The 27353-nt window shown below is 53.7% G+C and overlaps 1 protein-coding gene across 1 annotated transcript in view; it reads left to right on the top strand.

Annotated features, from left to right (window-relative positions):
* Nucleotides 1–26990, top strand: part of SLC6A2 (solute carrier family 6 member 2) — a 43236-nt gene extending 16246 nt beyond the window's left edge. The window contains 11 exon segments of the mRNA NM_001136502.1: nucleotides 8759–8897; nucleotides 16631–16765; nucleotides 18603–18706; nucleotides 19918–20042; nucleotides 20826–20938; nucleotides 22157–22285; nucleotides 22788–22887; nucleotides 24232–24332; nucleotides 24750–24917; nucleotides 26299–26370; nucleotides 26967–26990. Coding sequence (NP_001129974.1) covers nucleotides 8759–8897; nucleotides 16631–16765; nucleotides 18603–18706; nucleotides 19918–20042; nucleotides 20826–20938; nucleotides 22157–22285; nucleotides 22788–22887; nucleotides 24232–24332; nucleotides 24750–24917; nucleotides 26299–26370; nucleotides 26967–26990 — 1210 coding nt within the window.
* Nucleotides 26991–27353: the final 363 nt, after the last annotated feature.

The following is a 27353-nucleotide window of genomic DNA, read 5'->3' as shown; positions in this document are numbered from 1 at the left end:
GACCAGATGACAAATATTTTAGGGCTTTGAGGGCCTTATGTCTCTTTCATATTCTGCTTTATTTCATTTTATCCTTTCAAAAGATAGAAGCCATTCTTAGCTCACAGGCCACAGCCTGGACTTGGCATGAGGGCCATAGTTTGCTGCCTCCTGTTCTAGAGCAAGGCTGCGCTGCAGTGATAGAAAACTTCTCCATCTGTGCGGTTTAGTGAAGGAGCCACATGTGGCCAGTGGAGCTGTTGAAACATGGCCAGTGTGAGTGAAGAGTTAAATTTTTAAATTTTATTTCTTTTTAATCAGTTTACCTTTAAAGAGCTGCATGTGGCCTGTGGTTACCACATTGGACAGTTGAGGTCCAGAGGATGAGAAAAGACAGATTCATAAAAGACGAAATGCTAGGACCATCAATCCTATGGATTCTCTGCTCCAAGGACCTGGAGTGAGTCCTGATTATCTGGAGATTGGGGTCACTTAAGGACAGTTTCCACCCTTGCCATCTCAGGGCAGTGGGGTCAAGGAGATATGGTTTGGCTAAAAGTGGCCTCTGGAAAATTTGCTGCTTCCTGAGGCTTGGGGGACTAAGGGGCTTAGGGCCCAGGATCACCCTCAATGAGCCCTCGCAGCAAATTTGCTAAGGGTCCCGGCCGTTCCTGTCTACCTCCCTCTATATGTGCTCCTTGAGACCTCCAGCAGCCATGTGCAAAACCATATAGGTTTCAGGATTTGAGGGGAGAGGGGCCATAGTTGTCATAAAATTCGAAGCACATCTGCAGCCCCCTGAGGGTGATGCACTGCTGTTCCTTGCAGTGGACATCTCTTTGCCCAGCAGCGTCATTCCTGTCCCCCTCACTATCCCATGAACAGCTTATCACTTAACCATGCGTGTCCAGCTTTCTGCTGACTTCCTGGTATGTATTACTTCAATTGAAGTCTCACCACCAGCCCCACAAGGGTTCCGTCACTCTTCGCCCAGTACCCACACAAAGGGGCTGTGAATTTTAGCTTCATTTGCAGATGAGACCATGGATTTCTGGCCCACGGCACCATGGCCAGTGCTGTGCAGAGCCCAGATTCGGGCCCAGGCAGCCCAAGGTTGCAGGACTCTCTTGCACCTGCTTCCTCTTTGCCCCTCTAAGCACCCTCTCTCCCCACCCCAGCCCCTGCCTCACCAGGCAGTGAAATCCAGAGCCTGCCGTCCTGACCTCTGGCTTGTATTGCCTTTCCGCCTTTCTAAATGGCTATTATTTACAAACATTGTCATCATCACAATTCACATTTGTCCAGCTTTGATTATATCCCAGGCATTGTGCACAGTGCCTTTGCATTCTGACCACTGTGGTCTAGAATTATTCTTATTCTATGAATGAGGAAACAGGCACAAGCAGGAAATGACTTGTCCAGGGTCACACAGTTTAGAAGTGGCATCTGAAGTGGGTTTGAACCCAGGTGGTCTGGGTGGAAGGGCCAAGCTCCCAGCTCAGTGGAGCGATTCAGAACCACCCAGAGAGCTTTAAAACACACGGATGCCTGGACCCTACCATCCAGAGGCCCTGATTACACAGGTCTGTGTGCAGCCAGGGCACGGGGACTCCACAGCTCCCGTGGAGACCCTGGTCTCTTAGCCACTGTGCTTTCCTGTCTCGGAGCAAGATTCTCCCTGGTTCAGGCTGACATCCCAACGGTGTCCTGTAGTGGGAAATCCAGGCCCTCCTTCCCCCTTCTGACGAGCGCGGCCTCAGAAAATCCCCATGCCTTGGGAAGCTCGCAGGGCAGGAGTGAGCTTTTAGGCCTCCCTGGTTTATGAGTGTGGTTGGGACCAGGAGACAGCAAAGGAGCAAGGGCAGAGGCTGCTTCTGATACATGTTGTAGGCTCCACACTCGCCCCTTCACCATCTCGTGCTAAAGGAGAAGACATGACTCTTCTTTTTGCTCTTGGCAACCCTTGTCCTTGTAAATTAAAATGGAAAATGATAGTGCCTGTTGTCTCTGGTCTAGTCATTATTTGGTTCCTCCGCTGGCGCCTAACTGGCCAGCAGGTCTGCCCCAGCGGGGACGCCCAGCAGGAGAGAGTGGCCAGTTGGGTGTGGAGACCCAGCCCCACAGTCCCCCAGGCCCAGCCGTGAGCAGAATGTGGTGGAGGAAGATGACTTTCTCCTTGCGGGCCAGGGCTTGGGGCATGCGGTGGGGAGCAGCCCCCCTCCCCCGGGGGGGGGGATTACTCCTATCTCACAGATAAGAAGGTGGCAGGTCAGGTTTTAGGGAAGTGGCGGAGCAGGGATCCCAGCCCCGGTGGTCTGGGCCAAGGCTCCCACCTCCACACCCCAGGCTTTCCTGTCTTCCTCCCCCACCCACTCGGGATGGGACGAGTGTGCGGGAGTCTCTGCAGGTGGATAGAAGCCCTTCTTATGCCCCTCTTTCTCACCTTAAGCTGGCTTTTGTGTGCTTCTGTGTCACTAAGTCAGGAGCTGCCACTGGATTTTTTTTTAATGGCACTTTTTTTTTTTAATGGCACCCTTTTATCTAAACGTTTCTGCTTTAAAAGAGTCACCCCAGCTCAGTCTGGGGAGCCAGCAAGTAGGACTCTCAGTGCCAACCCGGAGGAGTCTAGGTCCTTTTTTCTCCTTCCCCAGAGCCTGCTGGCCAATTTTGTTGCCATCTTGTACTCATTTAGGCTGATAGATTGGAAACCTCATCCAAGGGAACAAAACCAGTCTCCCCAGGCCCCAGGCCTGAAGCCAAGGAGCCGGCAGCTGAAAAGAAAGCATGATGCTCTGTAACTTTATCTGTAAAAGGGCCCCATTGGTGAACATGTTCGGGAGACGGAAAACCTCTCCCCCCTGCCTGTCCCTGATGGGGCAGAGAGGTCCCCCTCCAGCCCAGCACTAACCCTCTGGGTTCAAATGTGAAGCAACAAATAGCCCGCTTGGCCCACAGACTTCAGAAAGCCTGGACCGTATACTTACAATGATTCATTTTCGCTAAACGGCTGGAAAAGTATAACAAATCCAAGTTACTGGTACTAGCCCTGAAGCTTGGCCTGCTGGGGAGAGGCTGGGTTCACATTTCTTTTCCCAGGAATCAGCTCAGGAGTCTGACCTTTTCACTGGCAAGAAGTATCTAGACCAGCCCTGAAAGCCTGAATGTGGACATCACATGAACCGTGGGGGCCTTTCAACTGTCCGGCTGGACACTGGTGTCATTTTAGCATGTTTCAGGCCAAGTACAGTTGGTCCAGTGCCTTTCTTCATCATTTTAATAGTCAAGTTGGCCAAATGGTTAGCAACACCACTCAACACTCAGCCCATGATACAATGAAGAAGCCAGAATTAAGAGGCAGATGGGTTCAGCACCTGATTCTGGTTCTCTATCTTTTTGAATTTGCCTACCCTCTCTTCTTCTTTGTTTTCTCTTCCCTTCAGCTGTTTCTCCCCTTCCCCCTCCATCTCCCCCACTTCCCCCAACCATCTTCCGGCCTCCCTCCATCTCTTTGTCTCTCTCAAGGCATAAGAGAGGAGCCTAAGTGAGGGCATCATTTTGAGTTGAGACTAAACCAGGCAGACAAATTGGGCCAGGAAGTGCATTCTAGATGGAAAGGAACAGAAAGTTCCAAGGCCTAGCGCAATAGGTGCTTCATATGACGGAGAAACGACAGTGGTTGGCCATGGCCAGGAGCCCAAGGCAGGATGTGGTGAGACGGGGGATGCCTCGGGCAGGGGACAGCTAGGAAGGGCCTCAGGTTCTGGAAGGCTTATGTTTTTGTCCTTTAGATTGGGATTTCGTAACCTCCACCCCTTTAGTGCCGCAGGTTGGGAAATTCTCTGCTGGGGGCAGGGCAGTCCTGTGCACTGGGGATGTTTAGTAACATCTCTGGCCTCTGCCCACGAGATACAAGCAGTATCTCCCTCACTCCAGATGTCACAGCCCAGACATTGCCAAACATCCCTGGGGAGGCAGGGGGCAAAACTTCCCCCATCAAGAAACACTGAGGTGATGAGGAGCCTTTGAGGACCCAGGGGTGGGAGAGCGACATATTAGAAGGGCACGACAGACAGATGGATGGCTCTACAGCAGCGCAGCCTGGAGTGCAGCGGGGGAGTGGGGAGAGGGGGAGACTTCTCTACCAGCCCTGGGGGGGAGGGGGGCGGGGGGGGGAGGAGAGTGTGGGTCTGGCCTGGGACAGGCTGAAAGGGCGGGGGCCTCGGTAGGTAGAGATCAGGAAGCAGGGTTAGGAGGGGCCAGGCACGGAAACTGATTGCATGGGGAAGCTGATGCAGGGTGAGTAGTTAAAGCCACATCTGGCCTGGGGGCCGCAGGGCTGGGAGCCGTCCGGGGAGGGGTACGTGGGCCTTTGTGGGCCGCACAGCTCTGCCCATTCACTCACACTTGCTCACCTGCTGACACACGTGTCCGTCCACACCCCCTCCTGTCCGTCTCCCTCCCCCCTCCTCCTGCCACACCTGTGCACTTCCTCTTAGCTCACCTGCTCTCGGGCACCCAGCAGAGATGGCACCCACCACCCCTCAGGGGAGCCTGCCAGCTGACTCCCTGGGGCTAACTCCCTCGGACATTTTGGGGGCACTCCTTAGTTCCTTTGCTGCTCCTTGAAGGCTAGGACGAGATTGTGATAGTTACGATGACCATTTGTGGAGCATTTCTTGAGTTCTAGGCATGGTCTTGCGTTCTGTGATTTCATCCTCATGAAAGCATCATATTGAGAAGGGAGAGGGCCCAAGATGGAGAATATTTGCACCAGCTTCTGTGCACCCCCCCCCAAACCCTGCAGGAGATCCTTGTGGCCGGAGCCAGCACCTGCTTGTCCACAGCCTGGCCCCCAACACTGCCTGGCTCACCGCAGATGCACAGAACGAGTTTGCACAATCAGTGAAAGGATGCAGGCCGCCCGTCGCTGGTGGCAGGGCCAGGGCGGGAGCCCAGGTCTGTCCGACCCCAGTTAGGGCCCGTGGTCTTCTATTTGCCTTCATGTTCTTGCAAATAATAGACATGACAATCTGAAAGGGTGAATACCTGAATGCGTGAGTTCGTGCGCAAGGTCAGTGGTGGCCTCCACAAGTGCAATCACCTGCCCAAGGATAAGATAACCAGGTTTCCAGACTCAGGGTACAGTTTTCCCCACAAGTGCAGCATCTCCCACTGTCATATGCCATCTGCCTCTGATTCTGTGGGCTCCTCTGACACCCAGGCATACAAAATTTTCCAAGCCCACATTTTATGAGCCTCTCTGAGCCTTTTTTCTTTCCCCTTAGGCACAGAAAGCCAATATTATTTTGCCGGGAAAGCAAAGACAATTTCTGGAAGACTCAAGCTTGCTCTAAAGAAAACCTGTAATTTAGGCAGAACCTCTTGTTCGAAGGGTCTCAGCCTTGGCTGCCCAGTAGAATCGCCTGGGGAATTGAAAAGACGCTGGCGCTCTGCATGGGTTCTGAGTTCATTGGTTGAGAGTAGGGCCCAGACATCCGTAATTGTTAAAAAGATCTCCGCGTAATTCAAATGTGCAGGTTCAGAAGCTGATAGGGCTCCAAGTTACATTCTCCATACCTCGTATTTCTCTTTTGGGGGGAGTGGGTAAGTGAGGAAGAGGAGGGAAGGGAGGAGGGTTGGTAGGGGGAGAGACTGATACAGATAGGCAGGGAGACGACTGACTACCCCCCAGTTTATCCACTGTAGGTGTGCAAACTTTTGCCATTAGTGATGTCCATCTTTTGAGTTAAAGCCCTCCTCTAGGAAAGGACAATATATATTAAACTACTTTAGCCTTTAACAGTAGTGTACATTTATCAATCAGCTGCTCTCTGAACAGACCTCTGGCTGAGAGCAAAGTGCTATAGGATGAGACACAGGGAAGTTAAGTTTCTTCGTTGGGGGGAGTGGATGGTCGCCCTGGACAGTGTGAGGAACGTGAACGGAAGGCTGAGGACCTCTCCAGGTTGGGGAAGAAGCTGCTGAGAGAAGTGAGGGCATGAGAAGCTGAACCTCTGTGTTCCCTGGTTCCTCATGAGCGGGCCCTGGGGTCTCATTTTTTAGAAAATGGATTATTGAATTTAGCAAGAAAGGGTGTGAACAGGTGTTTCTGATCCAACACTCTGCTCTGAGCTAACAGGCCTGGATGTCAGGCCTGGGCTTATAACTGCGACCCAGAAATGGCTCATTCACCTCCTCACCCTGAGAGAGCCTCACATGCAGTCAGCCCTCACGTGGTAGGAGCAGGGATGGGTTGGGAAATGAGACAAGAGCCACAGGAACTGGAAGGATTGAAAGATCCATGCCAAGAGTAATCATGGAGGCCTCCCATAGGAGGTGACATTGGAGCAGGGCCTTGAATGGTGTTGGTAGTTTTCTGGCATCTGAGTGTAGGGTGCAGTGGAGGATGGGCAGGGACCAGTTCTGGGTGCCCTTGAAGTTCTCTCAGTTCCCAACACTATCCTTTTAATGCTGTGTCTGGTGCTAGAGTATAAGCCCGCCATGCAAGGCACTGTGTACAAGAGTCCCCAGTGTATAGCTGAGGCCCTGGATGAGCCTGCTCCCAGTGGGCCCTCCCTGACAGATGAATGACCTGGGTGCGGGGGGGGGGGGGCACCTTACCAAGCTGTCCTCTCTTCTGCGGAAACAGTTCGGCTTTCTTTGTCTTGCAAGGATGCTGAATTGTGAGAGGGTCCTCCCGCCCCTGGGATCTGGTCTACTATCTTAGCAGTTGGTCTTAATCGACCTTTGGTTAAATTCTAAGGTCTTTGATTAGATTAGTAGCAGCTGGTCATTTTGTGTGCAATTCTATTTACTCCTTCTTCACTGTAGATTGTAGGAGAGACCCCAGTAGTCTTAAACCTCATTTTATTCTTTTTGTCTTCCTTACTTTAAAATACCCCACTTTTTTTTTTAAGATTTTATTTATTTATTCATGAGAGACACAGAGAGAGAGGCAGAGACACAGGCAGAGGAAGAAACAGGCTCCCTGCAGGGAGCCTGATGTGGGACTCCATCTCAGGACCCCAGGATCATGACCTGAGCCAAAGGCAGATGCTCAGCAGCTGAGCCGCCCAGGTGCCCCTAAAATACCCCACTTTTTATTGAAGGATACCATATTAGAAAGAAGTGCATATCCCTAAGGGAAATGTCAGGAATGTCACAAACTGAATGCAGCCATGTTACCAGCACCCAGATCAAGAAACATAACCAGTATCCCAGAAGTCCCTATGGTATCCCCTCCTATTCAGCAACCCCGTCCCCACCTAGGATGTACCTGCACTTCCTGACTTCCAACTCCTTAGATTAGTTTTGCCTTTTGTAGTTTAAATGAGTGTAATTAGACAGAATTAGACTTTGGCTTTGGTTTTGACTTCTTTCTCAAAGTATTTTGTGTGAGATGTCTATTCATAGAGAACTAGTTGCTTTATGATATTCCATTTTATGAATATATCATAATTTATCCATTCTACTGTTAATGGATATTGGAGTAACTTTCAGTTTGAGGCTATTGTTATTAATGCTACTTTGAACATTCTAGAACATGTGTCTTGATGAACATATGTACACATTTCTATTGAGTAAATACCCAGGAATGGAATTGCTAGGACACAGGGTATGCATACCTTTAGCTTTAGTGGATATTACCAAATAGAAGAAACATTTATTCTCATCTTAGTCCCTAGACAGGGATCTATAAACTCAGCAACATGAAAGTTTGGGATTAGATAATTCCTTTTTGTTGTTAAAGATTTTATTTATTTGGAGCATGTGGGTGGCTCAGTCAGTTAAGCATCTGCCTTCGGCCCAGGTCATGATGCCAGGTTCCTGGGATGGAGCCCTGCATTGGGCTCCCTGCTCAGCAGGGAGTCTGCTTCTCCCTCTCCCTCGATGCTCCTCCCTGCTCTCACTCTCACTCTCACTCTCAACTTGAGATTGAGAGAGAGAGAGCATGGGAGAGAGCACAAGCAGGGGGAGGACCAGGAGCTGGGGGAGGGGAAGAAGCAGACTCATCACTGAGCAGAGAGTCAGAAGGGGGGGCTGACCCTGGGACCATGACCTGAACCAAAGGCAGACACAAAGGCAGAGACAGAGAGGCAGGCTCCTCATACAGAGCCTGATGTGGCCTCTGATCCCAGGACCCCAGGATCATGACCTGAGCTGGAGGCAGATGCTCAACCACTGAGCCACCCAGGTTCCCCAGGACTGGATAATTCTTTATTGCTAGAGGCAGTCCTGTGCACTGCAGGATGTTAAGGCCATCCTGTACATTGTAGGATGTCCCCAGTCACGATCTTCTAGCACGGCCTCCTCCCTAACTCATGACCATCAAAGGTGTCTCCACACCTTGCTAAATGTCCCAGTGTCCCCCTGGGGGCGGGGACGTCAAAACTGCCCCATCACTCCTATTGAGAACCGCTGCGCTGCCGTGAGTGCTCTCAGGGCCAGGACTTTTCCTGTTATTTTACCACCATCTCCCCAGGACCAGGCATGCAGGTAGCACTCAAGAGATTTTTGTTACATTGAAAATTTTTGTTAAAAAACAGATGTGAGCGGGAAGACTTGCCAGACAGATGATTTGCAGGCCCAGGCCAGGCCAGTCCCCGGCACAGGCTATGACTATGCGGAACAGGCCCAAACAATGCAGGGCACTGGCCGGGGCAGCCCAAAGCTGGTTTCCAGCAGTTTGCGCCTTCGGGGACTGGCCTGTGGGCCAAGGCCTTGGTCATCCTGTCTGACGACATTGTCTCCCTGGTCCCCTCTCCTCTCCTCCGGGCAGGCGTGGCGTCCTGCACCTTCACGAGAGCAGCGGGATCCATGACATCGGCCTGCCCCAGTGGCAGCTCCTGCTCTGTCTGATGGTCGTCGTGGTCATCCTGTTTTTTAGCCTCTGGAAAGGAGTGAAGACATCAGGAAAGGTAATCTTTGTTTCTATTTAAGTTGGGAAGTTGGCCTAAAAAAAAGATTTTTTTTTTTCTAGCTGTAACTAGGTAGTTGGCAAAAAGCAAATGTGGAAGTGGAAGTAGAGAGCTGGGGTTTGCACACTCCCCAGCTCTGCCACTGGCTAAGTGGGAGACCTTCCCTAAGCCCAAGTCTCCCAGCAGTAGGGTGGAGGTGTGCATCAGGGCTCCATGCTTTTCCACCAAAGCTCCCAGGGATTGGGACACCCCAAGTGTCTCAGGCAAAAACCTAAAGCAACCTATTCTTGTGTATTGGATAAATCATGAATTCTGGCCTAGAACTTGATGCAAATTTGCATCCTTCTCTGGAATATAACCATCTCCTTCACTATGAAACCAGTGTACTTCATCCAGCAGAGTGGTGAGTGCCTGCAAAGAAAGGTCTAGGTTTCCTGGGAAGAGGGCTATGGGGAGGGGGCCGGGGACATAAGAGGGCCACCAGAGTCTGCATTCTAACCTGTGTGACGCTTCCCCACCCCTGTATGGAGCCCCTCATCTCATGGCCCATGTTGATTCTGAGCCTGGGGAACATCATGAGAACAACCGCATTTGGACCCTATGGGGTCCATGTGGAGCTTGACTGGTCCTAAAGAAGCTATCATTGAGAAATGCTCCTTGTATTGTGATCAGCTACTGCTGCATAACAAAACACCCCAATGACTACCCCAAAGATGTAGTCATTTAAAATAACCATTTTGTTCTCGTGATGGTGTGGGTTGACTGGGACCAGATAGGTGGGTCCTCTGCTCCTTGTGCTGTTGCCAGGCTCCATATCTGGGGGCATGGCTGAGCTGGAATGTCCAAGATGGCACACACTCATGGATGGTGGTGAGTACTGGCTGGGAGCCCAGCTGGAGCTGTCAAGCGGAGCGTCTTGGGTAGTTTCCACAAAACCTCTCCAAGTGGTTTGGGCTTCTCACAGCATGGCGGCTGAGTTCCAAGAGCAAGTTCCAAGCAGACAAGCCCCAGTGTGCAAGTAGCTCTTCCAGTCTCTGCTTGCATCATGCTTGCTGTTGGCCCAGTGGCCAAGATAAATCTTATGGCGAAGCCCAGAATCAGTGTGGGAGGAGACTCACACAGCTGTGGGTTCACTGGGGGTCATGAGGCCAACAGTCTACCATAATCAAGTAAGTGTGAATTTGTAAGGAGCTTCATTAGACAAGTGATTTGGCAAGTGGCATGCGTCAGGGGAATGTCTGGTATTCCTAGAGTCCGTGGGTATGCCAGTGAGAGCAAAGACAGTGACAGGGAACCAGCAGCCAGTGGGGATGAAATCAGTCAAGAAAGGCTTGAAGTGGAACTTCCTAACAGCATGGTGGAGACACAGAGTGTACCCCAAGGAGGAGCCAAATAAAATGCAGACCAGGGCTGCAAGAAATTCTGTGATAGGGCAAAACCAGGCTAGGACCCCTACCATTCTAGCACCTGGTATAGAGTAGGTCTTAGTAAGTATTTATTGAAGCATTCATGAGGAAAGGAAGGAAGGTAGGAAGAAAGGGAAAAGGGTGGGTGGATAAATAAGTTGGGGAGCCTCACTGAGTGTTCCTTCAAATTCAGTACAACTTATTAAGCATTTATGGACATTTATGGACGCACCTGCGACATGCCAGGCTTGATACTAGTATTAGTGACTAAAGAATAAAGACCAATTCCTTCTCCAATTGCGTATCTTCTTATATGTATTACAGACAGGCATAGGTCAACCCGTGTTGCTAGTTTCTTGAGTCTTCATCCAGAGACATGTGTGTCCTTCTCTAAATAAACAGTAATGGTCACAAACTGTACAACATACTATTCTAGGTCTTGATTTTTTTTTTTTTAATTTTTGACTTTAAGATCCTTTCATATCAGGGAGTCAGGTTACATTTTAACTGAAATACAAACTGTATTTTGCACCAGCCCTTGAATCAATTTAGCGGATCGCGACAATTTTCTAAGAAGGAAATGGACTGGAATGCATTGTGCATGGTAAAGGAGCAGCTGGCTTTCGGAGTTTGGATTTTAGCTATAGCCATCCGCACGTGTGTGTGTGTGTGTGTGTGTGTGTGTATTTTGTGTCGATCTACAAGTTGTTTGTTAACATGAGTTGTCATGGTGAAAAAAAGTGAGAGATCCTGCATTAGAATTAGCTCTTTAAACCAAAGACCATGGAGAAGGTGGCATTTGGCCTAGGTCTCTAAGGACAGGAACAGATAGGGATGCGGAGAGGGAGGGGGTTTTCAGCGGAAGGTTTTCAGCGTCAGTGAAGCCACTGAGGTGCCGGAGCCCCAGGCCAGCCTCGTCCAGCCCCTCAGCTCCTCTCCTGGGTCTCAGGAGCACGGCTCTCTTGGCCTCTGCAGGCAGCAGAATTGCAGACATCTGAGCTTTACTACTCTCCTGGCGTGGGCGCGAGGCCACCGCAGCTCCTGATGTTGCATTCCAAGATTAAGTGCCCTAGAGCCATTGCCAGGGCGGGTACAACCGGCCCCAGCTAGTGTAGCACTTGGTCCGATGGAGCAGGAGTGGCTGATGGGAGATTGATGGGAAGAAGGAGCAGAGCTGAGCATGCTCAGTTCCTCTGTGCAAAGGCACCTTCAAGGAGTCATGCCCCCCCTTCGGCCCCTAGGGGAACCCCACCCCCCACCAGGTGGAAACTTGTCAAACTGAAGCCACAGCCCACATTTTCCATAAATCCCCCCAAACCAAAGCCACAGCCCACATTTTACGTAAATCCTCCCCCAGCATTCTGCTGGCGGCTGAGCAGGAAAGGGCCCCTGGCTGTCCATGGGGGAGGGAGCTTTCCAGAATAGGGAGCTTCACTCAGGACATTCCTGTGCCCGGTCTTTAATTGTTTTTATAAACTGGCTCAGGAGAAAATCAAGAACACTGCTGATTTCTGGCCAGACTACATCTGGAACAGGACGGAGCTTTTCTTAGCAGGCTTCCACAGCCGCAGAGCAGCCTGAAATGAATTGCGAATGTTCACACTTCCCGGCTTGGCAAATGAGGGCTCTGTGCCCGGGAGGAGATGTGACTCCATTCCACGGTGGCAGCAGGGATGGTGGGGGGCGGGGCACAGTCTGAATCAAGGTAAGGGGTGACCCCACATCACGCACTCTGACCTTGCCCATTGACCATCTCAGGGTAAAGGGCAGAGGTTGGAGTGGGGAGTTAGCCTCCAGGGAGTCAGTTAGGGAGCATGCGTGCTGCTGCTTGCAATTCTAGAGTCCTGCCTGCCTCTCCCATCTCCCGAGTCTTTGGCTGAACTGGCTTTTAGATCATCAGCCTAGTCACCGAGCCCCTAAATGTCAGACAGAAGGCACACAGAGGCCATCTACGCCAACCAGCTCATACACATGGGGAGGCCGAGGCCTGGAGGGGGACAGGGTGTCACCAAAGTCTCTGGCATGGCTAGGACTTGACCTTGACTCCCAAATACACAGGGAAGTGAGTGATTAAGAACATGGCTTTGTGACCAGAGCACCTGGGTTGGAGTCCAGGCACCACTGTTTCCTGCTGGGTGACCTTGGAATTAATGCTGCTCCCTACGGAGGGCAGTTAGTCATCGTGCCAACCTCCAGGGTCATTGGGAAGATGAACAGGAGGTCCTTGGTCCAGGGCTGGCAGATGGAAATTGCTCAATACATGATCCTTGTCCTGCCTTTGTGTCCTTCCTCAGCACCCCTTCCAATGCTCTGTCCCCACCCCAGAGGTTTGCAGACTCTGCTGAGGAGGCTCAGCGCAGCTCTGGGGGGAGTGGCGGGCCCAGGCTCCTACCTGCTCTGCCTGAATTTTCAGAAGCCTTGGGCTCTCCTATGCCTGGAGATAAACCAAGACAACAGAACTGGCTAGAGATGGCCACCACGTTCCGCCACTGCACTGCCAGGCTGCCGGCTGTTTGGGGGACGGTAAAAGACAGAGCACCTCTCAGATTCTGGCAAGAGTGGTAGGGTTGGGGAAAAAGCCGGACCAATTAAAAAAAATGAGTTTTAGAATTTTTAAATAGAAAGGTCATTTTGTTGTTTGTGAGTTTCAACACCTAGTTCTTCTACCCAAGTCTTCCCACTAATGGTTCAATACAAGCTGGTCCTGCCTTGCCTTAGCTACTTAATTGAGCCCATTATTGGAACCATCGGTGGGTCCAGTTAGTGACTTAATTGGACCCATTGCTCAAATGCAAATGATATTTTTATAGTGAAGAACATCATTTGCATGGGAGTGATGAATATGCTAAAATATTTACAGATCAGCATTTTCTTAATGTAACATCAGTACAAGCCCTCACCCCATAAATCTTGTATATTTTCATTATTTGTGCAAATGTCCTTAAAACCCAGTTCAGAAGATGACACATTCTGAATCATTAGAGGCTAAATCAGTGCAGTTTTGTACTGATAAAGCACAGACATTTATCATCCCTGTGTTAGAGTAGACCTTCGTGGTGACCCCGCGCAGTGCTTCTCAACCTTTAATGCAAGTAAGAATCACATGGAGGGAGGGCTTGTCAAAACTCAAGAATGCTGGGTCTCTCCTTGACAGTCTGATTCCACAGCGTGGGAATTTGCAATTTTGACAAGCTCCTTAGGGGTGCTCATGTCTCTGGTCCATGGGCCTCACCTTGCTCTAGGCAATCTTGTGCCTAATGCCTGGATCTCTGGCAATATTTGCACTTTCAATGATGGGGGCCTCACCATCTCCGCATCTCTCCTGGAAGCTCATTCTCTCTTTAGAGAGCTCTGTTCACTGGAAAGTTCTTCCTTTTATAGAGCGAAGATTTTCTTCATTGTGATTATCAGCTGTTGGTTTGAGCGTGGTACCCTAGAGCCAAACAAATCCTAGCCCTGATCCGTAGAAACACAAGGTGGATGAGAAGTTGGATTGAGGTGATAGAAAGCAGTGGCCTCCCTTGGGGACTGAGGACATTTGGCTAAACAACGGGCTGCTCTTCACTCTTTTCACGTCCTGCTCAAAGATGGACTAAGTCTGGCTTTTTGTGGCCAGAGATGCACTGCAAGTTAAAATTTTGAGAGCAGAGAAGCCTAGGGTGGAGATGACAAGAGCCCAAGTGTCCCTTCCCTTTGCCCAGTTTGCATACTGGGCACACGTCAGTAGGAGCTAGTGGTTGTCCAAGGATCCAGGGAGCCTTCCTTTTTGCACAAGATTTTAGGCAGCTGAACTCACTTCCACTAGCAATTCTGAGAACTTTCCATAAGACTCAGATGATTTTCCTTTCAATACATGTGCAAGGACAGGACAAGCTCCTCTTTCTTTTTTTTTTTTTTTTAAGATTTTATTTATTTATTCATGCGAGATACACAGAGAGAGGCAGAGACATAGGCAGAAGGAGAAGCAGGCTCCTCTCAGGGACCCCGATGTGGGACTTGGTCCTAGGACTAGGATCATGCCCTGAGCTAAAGGCAGATGCTCAACCTCTGAGCCACCCAGGAGTCTCCAGGTTCCCCTTTCCCTGGTGCAGTCAGGGTCAGCTCCATCATGCCCTGATGTTCATTGTGTCCTCATATGTTCCAAATTAAATCCACGTTAGAATCTCAGACAGGACCAGTGAGTGCTGCTTGCAGTCCCCCTGGGAGATTCCTTGGAGTCAGAGCTGAGGATGTTTTTTGATGGTGGAGTATGGTCTCACCTGGCCTGCTGGGCCAACCATTGGGCCTGCAGCTGTTGACATGAGTTTTAGGGGAACACAGGTTAGGGCTCAATACAAAGATATGTGAAGGCTCCTCCTGTGCCTGTCACTAAGCACTCGTTTGTCCCAGTTTGGGAGAATAAATCCAGGATTGATGTGAGGTCAACCAGTTGCAATGGCTCCACTTTCCAAGTCATGTTTTCCTTCTTATTTGTTTTTGGCAATTTGTCCTCCTGTTCCTGCACTTCTGAAAGAAAACAGAGAGCTAAAGCCTGTATCCACAAAGACTACCCCTCAAAATAGAATGAAGGAATGATGGAGGAACAACTGGATACCATGAAGCAGAGGAGTCTGATGCCTCTTCTGATTCCCTGAGAAGACATGACCAACTATTGAGACGTTTAATTACTCCCTGACTCATTTGCTCATTCATTCACTTGCTCATTCTTTCATTTGTTCCTGGACTAACTGACCCTCAGAATTAACACTGACTCACTCATCTGTCTACCCATCCATGTGCTCAACAGTGTACTTACCTACCATCCATCTACCATTTAACTATGTATCCAACCATCCAATCATCCATCCATCCAATCATTTATCTATACAACTGTCCAATCACCCATCCAATCATTCCTCCATTTAACTGTCCACTGATCTGTCCATCCATCCATCCATTCATCCATCCATCCATCCGCCCATCCATCCATCCAGTCATTCATCTATACAACTGTCCAAGCATCTATCCATCCAGTCACTTATTTATACAGCTGTTCAATCATCCATCCATCCATCCACGCATCCAATCATTCATCTATGCAACTGTCCAGTCATCCATCCCTCTATCCAACAAATGCTTCTTAAGCACTCATGTATGCCATGTGCTAGAAATACAAGTTTGAAAAATGTAGGGATTTTGTGTCCAAAGAGCCCCTGGTCTAATGGGAAAGACAAAGAGGATAAATCCCAGTCTTCAATGTAAGCATGGAAAACAGAACTTGGTTTTTCATATTTCATTTTTTGTGTTGAGCCCACATCTTTCTATACCAGTAAAGAACTCTACCCCTAGTCATGTTTCAGGCTTCCATATTCCCCCCAGAGATATGTAAAGATTCTAAGGGCTGCATAGTGCCAGGACTTTGGGAAGAAGGACCCTCTGGCCCTTAAATCATGTGCTTTCTTTTGTTTTAGCGGAGTCTTCTTGGGTCTGGCTAACACAGCCCTGAGCAAATTCTTTTGCTGGGGGCACTGTCTTCTTTCTGCAAGGCTCTCCATGGCTGCATCTGCCTATTGCAGTGATTTTTAACCTTGACTGCACATTTACATCACCCGGGCGATGTCGTGGACTGGAGCTTTCAAAACATACTGAAGTGCAGGCCCCACTCCAGACCAATTAAATCAGAAATCCCAAGAATAAGATCTGAACTTTGACATTTTAAACTACAACTTTCTTCAGAGTATTCTAATGTGTAGTCGGGGGTGAGAAGGGACAGCGAGGAAGCCCATACAACCTTCCCCTCTCCCTACTTTTCGTCTCTATTTTTCCAGCTTGGGCAAAGGGGTGAGAGAAATGTCACTTTTTAGTCTAGGGATAATCTCTTTCTATATGGGGTTCTGGATGAGACAGTTTGTCTTTGTCCAAAATCTGACCCAAGATAAAGAACAGCCAGAGATTCTGCTTTCTGCCCAGCCACACCCCTTCTTGGACAATGAACCCCTTCTTGGCTAATGAGTTGGGAGGATGTGTTTGAATGAAGGTAGATGGAGAGAGGCGGGAAGGACAGACTGGAGGGAATGCGGCAGTGGGGAGCATAACGGTGGGTGCTTGCCTGGGGCCACTTGAAGGGGTCAGTAGAGGCAACTCCTAGAGGAGGAGGTGCTGGGTGCTGTGAGAACCTAGTCTTTGTCCTGGCTGCAGGGCCACCTCCACGTGCGGCTCTCCCGCCTGGTTCCGAGCTGCTGGAGGGCATGGCCTCGCCTGGAGATGGAGCTTGTGGCCCATGCACCGTGTGGCCCGTGCACCTTCCCAGGCGGGGGCCGGACCCACAGCAAGCCTGTCCACCGCCAGGTTGTGTGGATCACAGCCACGCTGCCCTACCTTGTGCTGTTTGTGCTCCTGGTCCACGGCATCACGCTGCCCGGCGCCTCCAACGGCATCAACGCCTACCTGCACATCGACTTCTACCGCCTAAAAGAGGCCACGGTCAGTGCCCAGGGATCACCCACGCTCGGGCCGGGGTTGGGGCGGGTTCTCGGGGCAGTGGTAGGAAATCTGGTCCCAGCTCTGATGCAAATTTGCGGCGCCGCCTGGGACGGTGGACGGGGCTACAGCTTCTCCATCTGACCGATGCCCGTTTGATTTGCACCTGACGGTCTCCCAGCTCTGATGGCCCGGGACGCTGTGGCTCCGTGGTGTCCTTGACAGACCCCTCTTTCCAAGGGGAGCAATACCCTGTCCTAGTCCTGACACCTGCCATGGCCTCCTAGTCCCCACTGAGTCACCCCAGCCTAATTCTACGCTCTAGTCCTCGCCCTGCCCTCTGCTGCCATCTCACGGTGTTGGCAGAAGCAGCCGCCTCCACAGAGGGCTCTGGGCCCTGCTGATTCCCTCCAGGCTGCCACAGCCTCCTCCACTCACTGTCCTGCCCAGAGACATGAACTAAATGAAGATGGGATGATGTGGAGTGCAGGGGGATGAGGTTGGGATCAGAGACAGTGTCAGAGGTACCCAGGCCTTGAGCATCTTCCAGCCATGGCCGAGATCATCTCTGCCTCCTCCCTGAAGCCTGTGTCAGTGACAGCACCTCAGCACTTCCCTTCACTATTCCGAAAGGCTTCTTTTTCTTTTTTCAAAGATTTTGTTTATGTGAGAGAGAGAGAGCGAGCGCACACAAGCAGGGAGGGGGCAGAGGGAGAGAGAAGCAGACTCACCACTGAGCAGGGAGCCAGATGTGGGGCTCGATTCCAGGACCCCAGGATCATGACCTGAGCCAAGGGCAGATGCTTAACTGAGTCCCCCAAGTGCCCCCCAAAGGCTTCTTCACACTCTCTGAAACCACAGTAATCCTGGCAGGCGGGAGCAACATAGGAGGGGCACGTCTCAGTACACACCTCCCATAGCTACAATGTCCCAACACACCAGTGTTACAGTCCAATGACCAAGAGGGAAACCCATTTCCTTAGTAACCGTCAGAAAGATAACGGAGCCTAAGACTCGAACCAGTCTTGTAAATCCTGAAACAAGTCAGAGTTCTGTTTGTTTGGCACCTGTTCAAATATCCTGTCTTTCTGATGAGTAGAAACGGAGCCTGCATGCCATCTCCGGGAGCAGACCTATCCTCCTCCATCGGATTGCTTCTCTGGGTCCAGCCTCTGCTTTAGAGTAGGGGAAGCCTAGGATAACATGGTGACAGAAAACTTGCAAGTCCAAGTTGCGTGGGCCTCTCTGTCCCAGTGGGCTGGGTGTAATTACCCCCACTGTGCAGACAGGTGAGATTGGCCAGGGCTAGAAACTGGCGGGAGTAGGGGTGGGAAGGGTACCCAGATCTCCGGGCTTCCAGCCATGTGCTTTCATCACCCAGTAGTTGGAATAAGTAACCCCAGCATCCCACCTTCCCCGAGGAGTCAGCGCTGGCTGTGGGCTGGTTGAAGCTGCTGGGAATCCTTGTCCCTTTCCTGAGGATGCTGTCTGTGCAAACCCTGAGATGGTCAGACCCTTTGCCCTCACTCCATCCACGTTCTAGCCTAGAACTGTGAGTTTAGTCATTTTCTTTGAAAATCTGGGCATCAAATGACCCAGTGAGTTCCTCCAGGTTGAGCTCGTTCATGGCCACCAGAGCCAGGAGCTGCTGGAGAGGCCGTGGTCTTCTCTCCACCGTAGCTTCACGCAGGCTTCTGGGGAGGAGTTGCGTGGCTGCCCATCGCTGGTTCAGACCTCACTTCCTTGGGTCTCAGACACCCCCCGGGGCTCCCCAGCCTTCCTGGAGCAGCCTTCCCCACTCTCTAGGAAGCAGGGGGTGATGGCTCTTGGCCCATTTCAGGTATGGATCGATGCAGCAACCCAGATATTTTTTTCCTTGGGGGCTGGATTTGGAGTCCTGATTGCATTTGCCAGTTACAACAAATTTGACAACAACTGCTACAGGTAAGATCCTGGCCAGGGCTCCGGAAAGCCTTAGATCCTGGGGACTGACCCCTGCAGGGATGGGAGGGAAGATTCTGGTCTGTGGACAAATGAACTCTTCTAGGGACCTTCCATGAACTCCAGAGGGGGTGTTCTGTGCACTCTGGCGTGGCCTGTGGAGGTCCTAAGGAGGGCCTCCCAGTCCAGGACACCTCTTAGACACTCAAGGTGAGAGGCTGGGAAGGTTGAGGCTACTAATGCTGGGAGGTCATGGGGACAGGGAGTTGACACAGAGGAGCACTGTGTGGCTCTCAAGAGCAGACAGCATTGTCTGTCTGTCCATCTGATGCCCAGACAGGCAAGGGCTGGTCACGCGAGAGGTGAGGGCCTGGCAGGAGCAGAAGTAAAACCGCAGGGCAGACTGGGAAGTCCACCCGGGCGGCAGAGTCAGAAGACCACATCCCGGCCCGGGTCTAGCTCAGCCTCTGACTCTGCCTCCCGAGGGCTCCGCGCTGCGAGGGCTCCGCACAGGAGCATGTGTTGGATCCGCTCCCGTCACTCTGTCGAGGGCTTGAGACGGAATCACACCACCCTCTGGCATGGGACAGAGTGAGTGGGATGAGCGCATGCCCGGGGGTCAGGCTGGAGGCCGGCCCGGGAAGTGGGGGATCAGCCTCTGCAGGAGATCGGCAAGAGCAGGGAGGGGAGGTGGAGGGGAACCTTGGAGGACAGTTGGGATTGTGATGGGTGGCCACAGAGCAGACGGCGTGCACGGTGGGGACAAGCCCGAGAGGAGCCAGCGAGGTGGGATGTCTGTGGGCCAGTGAGTTACTGGTCTGGGTTGTTCCAAGACTGCGTGCTGGGGAGTCATGCACGGGAAGGAAGCCCGGAAGGAAGGTTGGGTCGTCTCGACAAAGCTCTTGAAGGCCTGGGTGAGAAGCTGAGAAGCAGCAGGGAGCTGCGGACAGTTTTGCTGAAGGAGGAGGCTGGTCATGTGGTTCCCCAACAAGAGTTTGATACCGGCCTCTGGTCTCAGAGTGACCCCTGGGAGCTGTCAGTCTGTTCCCTGCACCTGCAGGTCCTGAGCCAGTGGGGCGCTGGGGTCCCCGTGGCGGCAGGGAAACTGATGAAATGGTGGCATTGGAAGCAGCGGTCCCATAGACAGTGCGGGGCTGGGGGAGCCGGGTGGGGGTGTCGGGGGACTTAAGCAAATGGTGCCTTCTCTCCCCCAGGGACGCCCTGCTCACCAGCACCATCAACTGTGTCACCAGCTTCATCTCCGGGTTCGCGATCTTCTCCATCCTCGGCTACATGGCCCATGAGCACAAGGTCAACATCGAGGATGTGGCCACTGAAGGTGGGTGGGCAGAGCCACCCGCCGACGGGAGAGGGGCCAAGAGAGCCGGGAAGGGGCTTTCCCGAGGCCGTGGGAGCACGAGGGCTGGACCTGGAGGCTTCCACGCTGTCTGCTTTCTCTGAGGCCGTCGGTGGCCGTTCCAGGCCGGCCTGGCTCCTGCATGTGCCACAGAACCTTCCCCCCGTCAGGCTAGCGGGCCGGACTATGGAGCCCCTGTGCTGAGCCCCTGGCATGCCTGCTTGCGTTCTCACGGTGCTGTGAGGCACGTGTGAGTCAACTCACTTTAAAGGTGAGAAAGCTGAGACTCAGGCCCCGTGAGTTGTCCCAGGTCACCCAGCCAGTGAGCCATGGTGCTAGCATTCAGGCCCTGAGCCATCCGACTCTGGACTCTGCCCTTCCCTCCTGTTGCTCCTATTCTTATGGCCACGGAGAAGCTGAGGCCTGGGAGGAACTCATATGGAGATCTGAGGACCACAGGCTTTTGAGAGTTAGAGGCTCCCCGAGGGTGTACGGGGTGCAGGGCTTGCAGCCCATAGCCTACAGCTGTCTGAGTGAAGCCCAGCTCTCAGGCCTGGCTGCTGGAGGTGAGCCTCCTTGGGACCTAAGAAACTAGGAGCTGGAGCAGCCGGTGGCACCTGTCATCCACAAACCCTTGGTCTGCCCCAGGTGACTGACCAAATATTGTGGAGTCGGCTGGGCTGATTGGGCCTCGGCTACTCTTCTGCCACCCGCATCTCAGACCCGAGGAGCCCGTCACTGACAGGTCCTCGGTGCTTCTTACAGGAGCTGGTCTGGTTTTCATCTTGTACCCAGAAGCCATTTCCACCCTGTCAGGATCCACGTTCTGGGCGGTCGTGTTCTTCATCATGCTCCTGGCTCTGGGGATTGACAGCTCAGTGAGTGACCCTGCTCAGGAGACCACGCCACACACACTGAGGGAGGGAGGCAGGGTGGGGGTGAGGTGGGCACACACTGGGCCTGACCCTCTTCACCCCACCCCACTGACTACTCGGCCTGAAGTTCCCACCTGATTCCTAGTTTCCAAGAAGCCCTAATTAAATACAAGATAGTGAGTCCTCATTCACAAAAGCAAGACTTAGATCAAGGCCGAGAACCCATAAAATCTCCAATGGCATCAAGAAATCCATACCAGAAGCTTCCATCAGATGAGCCAGCCCAGTGCCCTCCTCTCACACCTAGGGAAACTGAGTGCAGAGAGGGCGTGGGTGGAACTTTTCTCGCACCAAGCACTGTTTCCATTAGAGTTCATCACCAGCCACCAACGAAAACACTTGGCGTCTCATTGGTTTCTTAGAACCTTTTATTGTACCCACACGCAAGAGTAGATTTCCTGGCCTCTCTGTGTCTGTGCCCATCTTTGGTAAGTTTGCAAGAAGTCTTGGGGTAGCGCTGGCGAATGAGGGTCCTCTTACGCCTCTTCCTTTCGTCGGCCCATCTGCCAGGAGCAGTGTGTTGAGTAGGATTGTGAGGCCTCTTCCAGGCTCATAGGAAGGAACACTGAATGTGGGTAACATGGTGTGCGGAGGGTAGAGGAGACGCGTAGAGGTGGCATGCGTGCTTCCTGTCTGCCATCCCAGGCGTGCGGTGTCACTTAAGTAAGCACATGACTGTTACTCACCGGTGACCCTTTCAGACTGGCCTTTGAGATGCCCTTGCTTGACAGTTGGAAAGGCAGCCAGAAATCCTTGTCAGACACTGCTGCCTAAAGTTCCAGGAAGCCTTTTACTTATATGCAAATAGATTACAGGGGTGAGTGGTTTGGCATTTTAGCCTCCCCCCGCCCCACACACCCTCCTGGGCTCATCAGTCCCCCTCTCAGGTCAGGCAGGGCCTGGGGCAGGAGACAGGGACCTGCTGATCAGAGGGAGACAAGGGTTGCCTCTCCAGCCTCCTTCACATAGTTTCTGAGTTCCAAGTTGGGTTGAGAGCAAGGCAGAGTGGGGTGAAGAGGGGGAGGAGGGCGAGGCTGCCACCAGGGTGCCTGAGTCCCCCTGCCCCCCAAGGCTTCGGGAGGTCGGAAGGAGCCTGGGACCTGAGACTCAGGTGTGGGCAGCCCCTCATACCTGCTCCTCACTCTGCCTGGCTCCGTCCAGATGGGAGGCATGGAGGCCGTCATCACCGGCCTGGCGGACGATTTCCAGGTCCTGAAGAGACACCGGAAGCTCTTCACATTTGGTGTCACCTTTGGGACCTTCCTCCTGGCCCTGTTCTGCATAACCAAGGTGAGGGGGCCTGGGCTCTGGGTCACCTGGAGCTCCTGGGGCTGCAGTTCAATCCAATGCAGCCAGGAATTCCCAGTCTTGGGGCTAGGGAGGGGGTCAGGGTGAGTTCAGGGGAGACCACGACGTGATGGTGGGACCTGGCAACCTCAGCCCTGCAGCCTGACCACCCCCCTAACCCCCGGCTACACCCAGGCGTCCTCAGTCTCCCAGCTCTGAGCCTGAAGAATTCCAGGCAACTCTTCCCAACTGCTGATCTGTTTGAGGGGCAGCAGAAGCCCCTGTGAAAGCCAGCTCACTTGTTACTGGCGGAAATACCCAGCCTCAGACCTTTGCTACAATGCAAATATGTAACATCAAGACAATACCCCCACAACCCTGTCACCCGCCTTCTCGGACAGGGTTCTGAGCCAGTGGGACAGCGGACAGGTGAGTCGGGATGGATGTGACAGTCGGTGGCCATTTCTGGCCCGCACGGCCTCAGGCTCTGTGTCCCCATGCCCAGGGTGGGATGTACGTGCTGACCCTGCTGGACACCTTTGCGGCGGGGACCTCCATTCTGTTTGCTGTGCTCATGGAAGCCATCGGAGTCTCCTGGTTCTATGGTACGTGGGGGGCCCGGAGCGCGTGGAAGAGCCTCAGTCACCACCTGGAGATGCGAAGGGGCTGTCCATTTCCAGGGGTGCCACTGCTGATTCCAGAGCAGAGCAAGTGGCTTCTTGGATTCAGCTCTCCCACCCCCCAGCTCATCTTTGCATTTTAACAGGAAGCTGCAGAAACCTCCAGGGGCACCCAGTGCCAGCTTTTAGGGAGCAACGCCCAGGAAGCTGCTGCTCCCCAAGCCGTGCAATCCCTTCTAGAATAGGGTTGCCACACTTAGCAAATAGAAGACAAGACACCCAGTTAACCTTGAATTTCAGATAAACAAAGAGTAATTGTTTTAGGGTGAGCGCGTCCCAACTATGGGATGCACAACTAAAATTGTTTTCGTTGTCTCTCTGAAATTCAGCCGTAACCGGGTGTCTCGAATTTTCTCTGGCAGCCTTATTCTGGAGGTGAATGGGGAGCACGTGTCACAAATTGTCACATGCGTCCCAACTGTTCCTTTCTTTCCCCCACGGGTCACACCAAAGAGTTAATCAGTGTGAGGCTGGACTCTTCTGTCAGAGAAAGGGCAGGCCAAGAGCCGTGCACGCTGCGGTCACTGTTCTAAGCGACCCGGAGCCAGGCTGCCCGGCTCTGTTACCTGGGCATGTCCTCCCGCTCCCGGGGCACTGCTCTCCCTCTGGAAAAATAAATCGGAGTGGCACATAAAAGGTGATACGGTGTATTTTTTAAAATCTTTAATTGAAGTATAGCTGACCCAGAGGGTCGCGTTAGTTTCAGGTGTGCGACGCAGTGATTGGACACCCCGTACGTCCCTCGGCGCTCGCCACGCCGGTGGTGTTACCATCTGTCACTCAACGGCTTTCCTGCAGTGTCAGTCTTCTCTTCCCAGGCCCCACGACTGACTTATTTAGAAGCTGGAAGCGTGTGCCCCCTCATCTCCTTTATCTGTCGCTGGTGCCCCCCCACCCAGCTCCCCTCTGGCCACCACCAGTTCATTCCATGCAGTGAAGCCTCTGGTTTTTTGTTTGTCTCTTTTTTGCTTTGTTCCCTCGTTTTGTGGTTTAGATTCCACCTGTGAGTGAGGTCACGCGGCGTCCCCTGTCTGTGACTGACCCACTCCACGTAGGGGCGTCCTCCACCTAGGCCCGGCTGTGTCCTCCGCGCCTGCCGGGTGGCCGGGCCCGGGTCTCCTAAGTGCCGGGGAGCCGGGGTCTTGCCCCACACCCCACCCCCTCCAGGGGCCTGGCCCTCACGGAGGGCAGCACAGGCGGCCCCTGGGGCTCTTCGGGGCAGGGGGTGGGCCGTGTGACCGGCCTGCCCCGTGTCCCCTGTGTGCCCAGGTGTGGACAGGTTCAGCAACGACATCCAGCAGATGATGGGCTTCAAGCCGGGCCTCTACTGGAGACTGTGCTGGAAGTTTGTCAGCCCCGCCTTCCTCCTGGTGTGTACCGGTGGCCGTGGGGGCTGGGTCCGGGCTGGGGACACGGGCATCTCTGCTTCTTAGGGAGGAGGTTCCGGGACGCAGAGCCCCCAACCCCGGTCACGCCCGCGGGTGCTCCCAGCCGGGAGGCTTCCACGTGGCCGGGTCTCAGGGGGCCGGGTCCCCAGGGGGCTGTGCGCGCCACCCCTCGGCCGGCTCCACGGTCGCCTTCTCATTGCTCTTGTGTCCTTGTTGTCATCATTTGCTTCTTGCTCTCTTCCTCCTTCTCCACCTCCTTTTCTCTGTTCCCGCCTCCCTTCTTTGCTGCCTTTTCTGTGCTCCCTGCGCCCACGGCCTCGCCTCCCGGGCTCCCGCCGCTTCCCGTCGCCTCTCCCCATCCCGGTCTCTCCTCCCTCCGTCCTTCCTCTGTCCCCGCAGTTTGTGGTGGTGGTGAGTGTCATCAACTTCAAGCCGCTCAACTACGACGACTACGTCTTCCCGCTCTGGGCCAACTGGGTCGGGTGGGGCATCGCGCTCTCCTCCATGGTGCTGGTCCCCGCCTACGGCATCTACAAGTTCTTCAGCATTCGGGGCTCCCTTCGGGAGGTGAGCTCGGGGCAGGGACTGGGAGAGCGGCCATCGCCAGTCCCCCGGTGACATGAGAGAGGGTGGACACCCCGACGCGGACCCCAGAGCCCCCCCCCCCCCCGTGTTCTCACGCGTAGCAGTACGGACCTGGGGAAGAAGAAGGGAGCGCTTGGCAAGGTGCCCGCCGAAGACGGGGTTCACTGCCTGCCCCCTGCTGTCAGGTTCTGTGTCACAGGAGCATATGGCCTCCTGCGTCCCTGCCATTGTATTTACATGAGGAGGGGCCACTCACCCCTTGAGCCCCCTTCTGAGGTTTGTCGGGTCCCGCATGTCCCCATCTCCCAGTCTGAGCTGAGCTGGCGGTGGCCTGGCCATCTCGGCTTCTTGCCCGCCTCCTTCCTGAACCTGACGCCTTCCAGCCTGGACCAGAGATTTCCAAAATACATCTTCTTCTTTTACTTGTGTGCACGTACACGGAGAAGGGTTTAGGAAAGAGTGCCTTTGCTCTGAAACCATGTCTGTCCTATTTGGTTTTCTAAAAATGCCCTTTCTTTTATAAATATTCGTGCCAGTCTTCGCCTCGCGTCCTTACTTTGCAAGGTGAAGCGTCCACTCCCCCACCGCCATGCCCTCACCTCCCAGCTCCTTGCTGCCAGGCTGCTGGGCACTAGATGGAGCCCCCAGAGCTCACATTCTAACCAGGGGACGGGCAGACAAATGAGGACGTCAGGAAGCCAGCCGGCCAGGGCCAGGGACTGAGGGAAGAGGGTCCGGGCGGGCTGTGTCTGCCCCTCCCCCAGTGCCTTGTGACCTGTTCCTGCCCTTGAGCCTCTGGGCCACCAGGGGGACCTGTGTTCTGTGAGCGCATCCTGGAGGTGGGAACCAGCATCTGCCTTGAGCTTTTCCTTTTTCACACTCCGGCAGGGCTTCCCACCGGGCCAGGATGTGTCATTGATCCAAAAGCATTCCCTGAGTCCCCGCCGTGGGAGGCCTGCCCGACCCCCTGTACCCCCACTGCGCTCCCAGCTTGTCCTCTGCAGCATCAGTCCCGACCGTGGTTTCGGAATTGCCCGTGTGTTTCCGTGGCCCAGGGCCAGCCCTTCCGAGGCACCGTGGGCTCCCCCAGAGCAGAGGCCGCGTGCGGCTCCCTGGCTTCTGGGGCCCCAGGGCCTCACCTAGCGTCTGACCGCAGTAGTTGGCCCGATAAACCTTGACTGGGTAGTTGACTCAAAGGGGACGCACCTGCGCCACAGACAGGGCCAGGACGTGTCTCGTACGGACCTCACACGCTGTTCATGCGGGACTTCAGGGCCAAAGAGCAGGTGGCCTTTATCCGGGGGTGGCTGCTGGGCTGCCCCTGGGCCTGGCTGAGACCTCCTCCCCGTCCATCTTCTCACAGAGGCTGGCCTATGGCATCACCCCGGAGAACGAGCATCACCTGGTGGCGCAGAGGGACGTCAGGCAGTTCCAGGTAGGTGGCGGCCGGGGCGTTCTGCGGAGGGGGCTGCGGCACGGGCCCTCCCTGCTGCCCGCCGTGTGCTGGCCGCACACCCACCCGCTACAAACCCCGGCAGCTGTGGGCCGAGCCTCGGGGGTATGGTGCCAGGAAGGGGGGGCTGTCTTCTGCTTCCACCAGCTTCTGCCTGCCCCCCTGCTCCTTGGTCCTGGGAACCAAATGCCGGATCTTTCCTAAGCTGTATTCTCCCTCCGAGTGGCCGTCGCACCAGGCTGGGGATCTCTTATCTTGAAGGAGGAGCGGCAGGTGCATCAGTAACACGTTGACCTAAGCCCTTCTCCCTTAAAGTCCTTGGGGCTGGGAAGTGGGGGAGGGTCCTGGTGAGCCCCCTGTTTCAGACTTGCCGTGTGACATTAGGAGGCTGCTTCGCCCTTTCTGGGCCTAAGTGACAGTCAGGTAACCAGCCTGTGTGTTCCCGGGGGACCTTGGAGCGAGTGGGTGTGTCCCCCGCCTGTCCCGTGCTCCTGGCTGCCCTTCCCGGCGGGCCCCTGGTCCTCTGGGTCCCCGGCCGCCCCGGCCCTGCCGTAAAGGCCTGTCGTCTTGGTCCGCAGCTGCAGCACTGGCTGGCCATCTGACCCGGCCCGAGGAGGAGGCTGCTGTGCCCACGCCCAGGTCCAAGGCTTCGCTACCACCCCGGACACAGCCTTGGCAATCCTCTCCTGAAAGATGTTCTTTCCGTCCTTCTTCCTCTTTCCCAGTTGCAAATGGTTCAGTGACCTGGTTTTTATTCACCTTCTGTTCATCTGGCCTGGGGGCTTTGGGTTTCGATTGGAAAAGCCTCGAGGGAGAAGAGGAGGGGAGGGAACAGGATGAAGGACTTCTGCAAAACCTCTTTTGTTTTGAGAAGGTCTCGCGCAGCCTGGGATCTGGCCCAAGCTGAGCCCCAGGCTCGGGAGCGTTGCCCACCACGTTTGCTTGCACTTTGGGTCACAGGAGAA

This window comes from Canis lupus, chromosome 2 (genome assembly GCF_011100685.1).
Source record: "Canis lupus familiaris isolate Mischka breed German Shepherd chromosome 2, alternate assembly UU_Cfam_GSD_1.0, whole genome shotgun sequence".
In the NCBI taxonomy this organism is placed as follows: domain Eukaryota; kingdom Metazoa; phylum Chordata; class Mammalia; order Carnivora; family Canidae; genus Canis; species Canis lupus.
Note: the sequence above shows the minus strand (reverse complement) of the source record. Positions and strands in the feature narration are given on the sequence as shown.